Genomic DNA, 9,575 nt, shown 5'->3' on the forward strand with positions numbered 1-9,575 from the left:
ACTCTGACGGAAGAAAACTCAGAAAACTCTTGACAGGCGAGAAAACCTCCGGAAGCACGCGAAGTTGGGATGTACATACAGCCAAAATCCCTGTCACATCTCGAATCTCTTGCAATCTGTTGTTCGCTCTCCGGTCAAAACCTTTGTACTCAACTTTCTTTTGAGGCGAGTTATTCGCGCTTCACGGAGACACAAGAGACACTCACTTGTTATCTGCCGTCTGTCTTCGTATTCTACTCTTTCCTCTCCTCTTGTTCTCCTCCCCGACACAATGGCGCAAGAAACAGCATCTTCGATTCTGAAGGATGACGCCGACGGGCTGGGCGTGAACGAAGGGAAAATGACTGAAGATTATAGCCAGCCAGCGACGAAGCTGATCGAGAAGATTTCTGAGCTTCAGAAGGTCAGTGCTTTCTTCGCTGCAAGGCCATCCACCCGCACATTCACACTGTTTTGGAACGTGCTTTGATGTTTGCGACCATGGCGCTGCCGGGCGTCCTGACAAGTGCTGCTGAAACAGGGAAACACTAGAAACGAAGCCAAGGGCGACGGGTCTGCCGCCGTTTTTTTCCCGTGGCTGTTTTCTTGTTCTCGCCTCCCTCGCGTCCCGCTTACTCCAGGCAACGTGCAAATATTCGAATTGCCTTAGTCTGCCCTGCGAAAGTTTGAAGCCGGAATCTCAGGTGCTGAGAGTACTAGGCGCGCGTGTTCTTGCTTGCTTTGTGCCGTCTCCCCCATGAGGAGCGCTTCTAGTAGCCGGGTCAATCGCACACGGCGTGACAGCAGTGGGTTCGCTCTCGTGATGAAGGCCCGTCGATGGTTCCCACTCCTCCTTTTCTCCGTTTGGAGGGCGAATACTCTCGCGCCACGGTGGCTCCTGGATCGGCTTCGCAGGATTCTGTCTGCAGCGGCTGGGGCTCGTTCGATCTGCCGGGTTCACACGATGGAGTGGAGGGAGGACACCCCAAGAGAAAGCGGGGTCTTCTCTTGGCTGCGGGGTGGCACACAAGCAAAGAGGAACGAATTCTAGCACAGACAGCAGCACCACTCGACATGCGAGTAAGCCCGGCTTCCGTGTTTCGCTGTCTTTCCGGCCACTTCAATCGCCTTCTGAAATCGTGTCTTGCTCGCGTCTTGTGTTCAGACGACATTCGTCGGCCCGACGAATCCCATCTTCGACGAACTGTTTGCCCTCGAGAAGAAATGCAGACAGGCGAACGATGGCGCGAGCGGCTCGCGGTTGTGCTGCTTTTACCTGCAAAATTTGGAGGACTTGCGGAAGAAAGGACAAGGGAGAGGCGACGGGGTTCCACTGGTCAGCGTCGCGTTCCTGTGCGATCAGCTTGTTGTCCTGTGCAAGAAGAGAGGGCAGCTGAAACGCACCATCAGCGACATCGTCAAGCTCGCGGTCACCTGGTTGCCCGACATGAAGAAGGAAGACAAAATCGAAATGATTGAGACACTTAAAAAAATCACGGAGGGAAAGGTAAGAGAAGCTCCAGAGAGGCACCAGGCCCGTATCGGCTGTATGGAGTAACATACAGAGTTACATCCCTTTCATATTCGCGAGCGCATCTACACCTAGGGTGCATATGTGTAGTACAGCTGACATCGCAGTGACAGCGAGAAGCTGGCGCGGGCTGGCGGAGGGACGGAGACTGTGACTCAGGGCGACTATCGAAAGGAGAAGGGACGGAAAATAGCTGAAGTCATTTTCATCGCCTCCTCATTCTGCTTGTATACCTCTTCCCTTCATACGCATGTCTGCGTATCCACACGCATTCTTGCGTCACCCGACCAGCATGCAGCAGCTTCAGCCCTCGTGTTTGGAGTCGCATTGTAAGACACCACGTAAGGCGTAGGTACGCGCCAGCTACAGGAATGCACGTCTGAGTTTCTGCAAGGGTTCTGCTACGAGTGCGCTGTGATTTTGCGTTTCGCGTAGATCTTTGTGGAAGTGGAGAGAGCGCGTCTGGTGCTGATGCTCGCGGAGATGAAGGAAGCAGAAGGCAATATTGATGAGGCCGCCAACATTCTCCAAGAAATTCAGGTGTGTCCTTAGACACACACACGGCATCGTTCGCGATTTCGCTGTAGCTCCTCCGCCTACTCATTCTTCCGGACTCTCTCGAGAGTCTACCGCTTGATCCTCTGGATTTACCGCTGGTGCTCGTTTCGGTCTCTAGGGCTTGGCAAGTTCCATTCGTTGCTTCAAAAACCCGTCGCTGTTTTGTTGTACAGTTGGTTGCTGAGTCTTCTTTCCTGTTATAACTGACAGCTTATTTCTCTGTCGTCTTCTTATCGAGAGTTGTGTCACTTTCCTTCTGTCTCCGGTGTCTCCATGACTGCGCTTTTCTGCGGATGCTCTCATGTGTTTTTTTTCTCTCTTCACTGCTTCGTATCGTCTCCCCTGTTTGTATGATTCTGGGTTGTTTGCTTTCTTCTTTCGCTTCACTCCCTGTTGCCACCTCTGTTCTCAACCTGCGGTGCTTGTCGTTCCATCGTCGCACGCCCCGTTGTGGTTTCGTTTCTTCTCACAGGTTGAGACGTTCGGCGCGATGGAGAAGCGCGAGAAGACAGAGTACATTTTGAAGCAGATGGCGCTCGTCTTGCGACGTGGAGACTTCATTCGTTGCCAAATCATCAGCAAGAAGATCAACGCGAAGCTGCTGGACAACGACGAGAGCTTGCAGGACTTGAAGATCCGGTACTACAGACTCATGATCCTGTACTACCTCCACGAAGGCATGACGCTCGACTGCTGCAAGGCCTACCACTCCATCTACAATACTCCCTCCGTGCAGAAGGACAAAGAGCAGTGGACACTGGTAAGCTCCTTTTGTCTTGCGTTCTCTTTCTGGGGTCTTTCTCCCCCCTCCCCCTCCCTCTCCCTGGTTTCCAGCATCCTTACCTCGTCTATTCTGTCGTTTCAATTTTTTTTCAGATTCTGCAGTGCTACGTCCTGTTCCTTCTTCTCGCCCCTTTTGACAGAGAAGTTCGGCAGCTAGCGGAGTCGGTCCAGGTGACTGGTGAGCCATTTTGCTCTGAAGAGAAGACAGCGAAATAAATGAAAGGAGTCAGGACTGAGATGCGTGCCTCAGCCGATGAGGGTCTAGGGGGGGACATAGCCGTGATGGCGGGCGAACAGACGAAGACAACGGATGAAGAGGCGCGCGATGCCGACCTTGCCCTGCGCTCGCATTCGACTTGGAGGAGATTCCGTGTAGACTCCCCTTTTTCTGTTTCGGCGAGTTTTCGGGGCTTGGCGCAGTCGAACGAGCTAGGAAGCGGCTTACACGTCGCACTACCGGTCAGATCTGTGGAGGGAACAGGAAATGAGCAGGAAAGAGGACCGATATGACGTGGAATGAGGAGGATTTGTCCTCGTGGCGTTTGGTGGCTCAACTCAACGTTGATTCCCATCTCCAAGCATCTGGGTTTGCAAATCTTTTTGTCTTTACAGAGGCAAAGAAGCTGAAGGAGATGCCTGCCTTCGCGTAAGTGTTTCCACCGGAGTACATGGCTGTGACTGGAACCATTGAAATCTCGTTTTTTCTTCAAATCTGGACACCGTGAGAGTATACCTGTGGTCTCCTAACTAGCAACTGGCGCTACACAGATCCGTCTGCTGAAAAACTTGTCAGCTGCTTGCCAACGGATTTCTTGGGTGCTAGTATGACAGGTGCTTTTGCATTTGGATATTTCCCCTTTTGTAGACTGTGTAAAAAAGTGCGCTTCGAACTCCGTTTTATCAAAGAGGTTTCCTCAAGCTTTGGGGGCGTGAATCGTATCGTTTTTCTCTTCCAAAAACTGCAGAAAACTGCGCATGAACGCGAACACTCGTGTATACGCGCTTGCACCTCTACGTACGCATGCATATGCTTACAAATGTATACGCGTTCACACGTCTGCACTTTTTTCGCGTGCGGGAGGCTGCTTCGGTTGCGTCTTTCGCGAGAACGTGCGATGGTCTCCGCTTCTGCGACTTTTCGCCTAGTTTTTGCAGCTTTTGCTTCAGTTCCCTGTGTTTGATGAATTGCCCTGCGTCGCTCAGCGTTGTTCTGTACATCATCGACTCTTTGTTTGCTGCAGGCAACTGCTAAAGGACATGACGACTGTCGAGCTTCTCGCGTGGCCGCTGCCGTACGAGGCGACTCTCCGAGCACACCAAGTGTTTCAGGACTCACCCCACGAGGAGTAAGGCGGATGTGCATTTCTTTTGTTTACAATTAAATCTTACCAATACAATAAAATTTTGTAAAAATTCTTTTCTAGAATTATTAAAAAAAGAGGAAAGCGCGCGCGAGAGAGAGACCGAGGGGGATGACTTAGCCGCCGACTGTGGGAGGGTGAAGTGCCGCGAGTGCGCACCGCCGAGTGAATCCATCACAGAAGGATCATGTCCCGCTCTTTGCATTTCGTCTCTTCTTCCTGATGCAGGGGGGAGGCGAGGTGGAAGCTGCTGCGACGCAGAGTTGTTCAACACGTAGGTCTCTGCGCGGCGGCAACAGCGGTGCAGACGCGTTGCATGCCTTCACTCTGACGGTTGCGGGTATTGTGGGTGCCTGATGCTTTCAAAGCTACGCAAGGGTATCGGGCCTTGGTGATTGATCGCCGCTTCACCCCTTGCATCTGTCTGGCGTTCTAGTGCCCGCAGCAGCTAGAGATGGACTCCGAATGCGTGAAATAGATCTGCATCTCTATTCAGAAACTCATCAATGGCGCCTCTGGGGTTCACCGCCAGAAGTAGAGCGCAGGTGACATCTTCTCACACGGCGGGTTTCGTGTGGTATTTAGAGACCTTTTCCAGTCACCCGTGACAAAGCGCGTGGTCTGTTCGCGATGTGCAGGCTGGAAAAAGTATCTTTATGCATTAGCGTGAAGGGATGATGTGTGTTGTCAGTGTACGCGCGTTTGTGGCTGACGCATGCGTACTTTTTTGCGTGTGTGTATATGGAGGTGTGATTACGCAAGTCCACACTTGCCTAAAATCATATATATATATATGTATATGTATCTGCTATGTGCCAGTGTCTCTCTTTTGTGAATTCTTTCAGAACCTCCGAGTCATCGCAGCGTACTACAGCTGCATCGAGATGAGCCGCATCGCTTCTCTGCTGGACATCAGCAAAGATGTAGGTCATTGTCTCTGGAAGAAAAAATCCTGTTTGTCGCTTCCGCGCAACCGCGCGTCGACGTCGTGGCTACCTGTGTGTTCACCTTCTTCCCCTTCCCGCCGCCTAGGGGCGCCTGCCTTTCGTGTCTGCAGAAAACATGCGCGTATTCCTGCACAGACCGACGTGTGGATGCTGATATATGTGTACCTGCGTTGTGGCGTTTGATCAGGAAGCGGAGGCTGAGATTTCTGAGTTGGTCTGCTCGGACTTCATCGAGGCGAAGATCGACCGACCTGCTGGCACGGTGGAATTTGGGAAGAAGAAGAGCAACTTTGACCGCCTCAACGCCTGGGCGACAGATGTACAGAAGTAAGAATGCGTAGCAACCTGGCTGTTCGCGCGCGTGTCGCTGTCCGCGGTGCAGCTGCTTCTCTGCACTAGCTGTTCATTCAAAGTGGATTCAAGATTTCGTATTTCGGGCTTTGACTATGCTTTGCAAAATCCAATTATCTGAATTAGAGGACTGCTACCTTCACACTTGCGCTGAGAGTCTGATGCGGGCGAGCGCCCCGGTAGGCAACCGCCCTCCAGCCCACGTGGGTACACACACCTCTAGTCCTTTGCATCGCGGCGAAGAATCTAAGCTTCCGGCATCCGCACTTTGTTTTCTGCGTGTTCTGCTTCAGCCTGCTGGACCGCGTCGACCTCTGCTCACATTTGATTCAGAAGGAAAGAATGGTGCACGCCGCGCGCGCGAAAAACGCCGCCTTGATGGCGCGTAACGCGAGCTAGACATGTTAAAGGCGAGCCGAGGAAGGCAAAGCGGAGGCTTGGAAAGGAACCACTTTCTCTTTCTGCCTCTTCGCCTGTGCGTAGACCCGGTTGGAGAATCTAGCATTCCCGCTTTTAAATCACGTGCTTTTTTCCTCCTGTCGTTTTTTTTTCTGCTCCAGTGGGGGGCTGGGATAAAGGAAACGAGCAATGCGACACGACAAATGAGGTGCTCAAAAGATGCGAAGGAACGCCTGGCGTTTGAATATGCCGAAATCCGGACATCTGATGATGTAGTTGACAGTACACCGCCCTAGACGCGCGCAGCGTGCGAGCGTTCGCTCATCCTGGATTCTATCGTCTCCCACCCACATAGAAAGGGAGAGAATTCAGCTTAGGGCAGACAGACGAAGCGAGGTGCGAGGGCCGGGAAGTGATCCTGTGTACGCATCAACGTGCATACATCGCGAAGGCTATCGAGATGCAGATGTTGACACATTTTGTACCTCAGACGGTAGGACAAGCACTCTCCAAGACCAGGGTAAAATCCCGACCGCACGCACATAGAAGTTTTGCGTCGTGACACCTTCATCGAGCAGTTGGAGAAATACAGAGTGACGGTTCATCGTCGCATTCGACATGTTTGAAGCGGCGAGCGACCCCGTAGAACACAAATTTGTGTATATGAACACATGCATCTCCATACATTGTAACGGCCTGCCTGATTTCATGCCAGCGGCGTTCCGGGTTCGGTCACAGCGTCTGTAGGGCTAGAAAAGATTCATCCCACAACATCCATGACCACATGTATGTAAATCTGTAGAGATACAAAGACCTGCGTCCCGTTGGATTTCTTGCATCCGACCGGACTGCATCCCTGGGCACAACTGAGACGTTCCGCGTTTCCATACAGGGTACCGCGGTTTAATTCCGCAGTCCGAACCAGCACTGAAGGAACAGAGATTCTGCTTCACGTGGCGGGACTTCCCAAACTGACATCTTGACATGCCTGCCTACTTCATGAGATTTCGTGCACTACGACAAACGCAGCTGCGGTAAGCCTTCTCATTGGCGACGGGCACGAGAAGGAACTCCTCACAAGTAATCAAGCCATGGAAACCTTATTACGTGATCCTTAGTTCGGTTAATGACCTCCTTGTGTCTGATTCTAAGTATGCAGGGAGCCGGTGGCGTGTGTGAAGCCACGTGAAGCCAGGCGGATCTGTCTGCCCACGTCATCCTGCATGTGGAGAGAAAAAACTCTGCTTCGCTGTACGCATCTGAACCCGCATCCCCCTGGGAGACCTCGGCGCCTTGTCCGCGCCTTCCTGTTTTTGCCATGACGCATCCGTCTGCGTGACCATTTTGTTGCAGATGTGAATGCGGAAGATCGTACAGAATCTGTTTTTCGCTGGTGCACAGCATCCAGAAGTAACGGCTACAACAGAGGAGACACTCTCGCGGCTGTTTAGTCTAGTGGTATGATTCTCGCTTCGGGTGCGAGAGGTCCCGGGTTCAATTCCCGGAACAGCCCTTCGATGACAGGCGATGCGTTTTTTGCTCTGTGCAAGCTAAAGCAGCTATTTTTTGACACACAGATTATGAGGTTTCTTTTGTTCTCTTTGTTTTGTTTGTTGCTCGAAAGCCAGGGTCTGTGTCGCTTGTCTTGCGTGGAGCCCGCGTTGGCCTCGGTGTCAAGACAGAGGTCTGGGTCTCCAGTCTCGACTGACGGAGGAGAGACATGGGGACACTCTCGTGCCCGTTCAACAACCTCTTTATTTTTTCCATTCGTATGTATGATAGTCGACCTGACATCACTCTCGACTGTTTTTTCCGCATGTATTAGCCCGTCAGCGCCGAAAAACGACTCCGTGCAGACACTTTCTCTCCACACCTGCTCTCCGCTGTCACTCGGCGTACACGGCTCGAGCTCCTCAGGATGTTTAGACTCTGGCGGCGGAGTATTCCGCACAGATGCACTTTCACCGAACTGACAGGCAGTTTAAGCGTCCGCCGATGACCGATGCGACCACCGTGGCCGCCAGTACTGAGCTCTTCGCGAGAGCTCGGGGGGTGAGCCGAGTCAAGATGCCGCACGCCGGTGCATCGCTGCCTTTCTCCCGGTGTATTAGGCACTCCGATGCAGACTTCCGTACATGTATCGCGGACCTGAAGCTCTCAGTCACCGTGGGCTCACCCTCAAAATGTGATAGAACCCAAATGTCACCTCCCCTTCGCCGCCAGCCGCTTGCCTTCAGCTCGGTGCTGGCAGACAATGCACCAGTGATACGTCACAGGGTGTTTCGTTCTCACATAGACTTCTGTTTACCGGCCTGAGCCTTTTCTCTGCGCTCAACCGGACAAAGGCGCGCGGAAGGGCGCCATCCGAAAAGTTGACTCGTCCTTTCCCAACTAGACGACAACGCGTCTTGCTCCGCTGACAACCTTCTGAGTAACTGTCAGTTCTTACATAGCCTGGTCGCTCCTGAGTGGAAATTAACACGCCTCAGCGCGTTACACCTTCCTTTTGCGAGCTTCCGCCCGAAGAAATCGTTGAGCACTTTGCGCCGCTACCCCGCATAGGACTTTTACACGCCACAGTGACACTTCACGGCCTACGTCCCTCGTTTGCGTTCACCTAACCAACCAGGATCGCAAGGATGCATTCTGGATTTCACATTTACAGCGTCCCCACACTCGTGCTGGATAAATCTGGATGGGAGGCGGTGTACGCTCGCCCTTGAATCTATTCACTGTGATCTGCGTATCCAGATCTATCTATTTATCTCTGGCGTTGAAAGCTGACGGACGAAACGTTGTGGATTGTGCGGCAGGCGCACCCGCGCCTGAGAGCTGCAGACGCTGCGGACGAGTTTCCGTTTCCTCAGAGAAAACACCAAAAACATGTACGGGCTAGCGGGAAATAGTTTCCAGCTTCACAAGACGACTTTAGATGGACGCCTCTTGTACGTTTTGGCAAAAGTACCACGCGTCAGCATCGAACACTTGAAAATCTTGGAATTCAACTCGAACGAAAAAACAGTGCGTCGCCTTCAAGCATCCTTCAAGCGTTTCGCGTACGTGCGTCGCGCCGAGACATCTAGACACGAATACACTCTGCAGATGGTCTCTCCACGCACAGCTTTGAAATGCTCCAAAAAATGATTGAACATCCCATCTGCGACGCTGAGCACGACACACACGCAATGCCCTGCCGCTTGCCTCGCCGCTCTCACGCTCAAATCACCTATGAAGCAGTTGAAACGGAAAAATATCCGCACATATATACGTATATACATACATATGTAGCTCGACAGCTCGACATATGCTACGGTACTGTCGCGTGACGCGCGCAGCGTTGACGAAGACGCGAGCCAGAATTTTTAGCAGACGCCGCGACATGGAAAAACCCTGCTGAGTAGATTCTCTGCCAATCAGTCATCCCGAAATCCTCTATCATCCGTGTATCTCCTCATCCTTCTTTAATCTCCAAGAAAAAAACGATTCCCACATCTTCCAGGGCAGCTCGCCATTCGCCGCCACCACAGAGCGCCAAGCGCCAGCCCCTTCTCCCCCTCTATCCTCCAGTCTGCTTTTCCATCGTTTTCTCTCCTCGCCCTCGCTTGCCCGCGTCGATCTGCTATGCGTTCCGTTCTCTCTGACCCTCCACCTCGCGCCGTCTCCCTC

General features: G+C 52.5%; 1 protein-coding gene and 1 non-coding gene across 2 annotated transcripts; both read left to right on the plus strand.

Moving 5' to 3' along the window:
• Positions 1–271: 271 nt before the first annotated feature.
• BESB_084870 (putative 26s proteasome subunit p55) lies at positions 272–5,909 on the plus strand (the record flags this gene model as incomplete). The annotated part of the gene is made up of 11 exons (XM_029366837.1): positions 272–403; positions 1,145–1,486; positions 1,946–2,050; positions 2,541–2,828; positions 2,945–3,029; positions 3,464–3,497; positions 4,093–4,197; positions 4,441–4,486; positions 5,058–5,135; positions 5,347–5,486; positions 5,804–5,909. The coding sequence occupies 11 exons, from the start codon at positions 272–274 to the stop codon at positions 5,907–5,909; spliced, it is 1,461 nt and encodes a 486-aa protein (XP_029217297.1).
• A 1,441-nt stretch (positions 5,910–7,350) lies between these two features.
• BESB_085870 lies at positions 7,351–7,422 on the plus strand. The gene has a single exon. It is a non-coding gene; the product is annotated as a tRNA-Pro (tRNA).
• Positions 7,423–9,575: the final 2,153 nt, after the last annotated feature.

Source organism: Besnoitia besnoiti, chromosome VIII (genome assembly GCF_002563875.1).
Source record: "Besnoitia besnoiti strain Bb-Ger1 chromosome VIII, whole genome shotgun sequence".
NCBI lineage: Eukaryota > Apicomplexa > Conoidasida > Eucoccidiorida > Sarcocystidae > Besnoitia > Besnoitia besnoiti.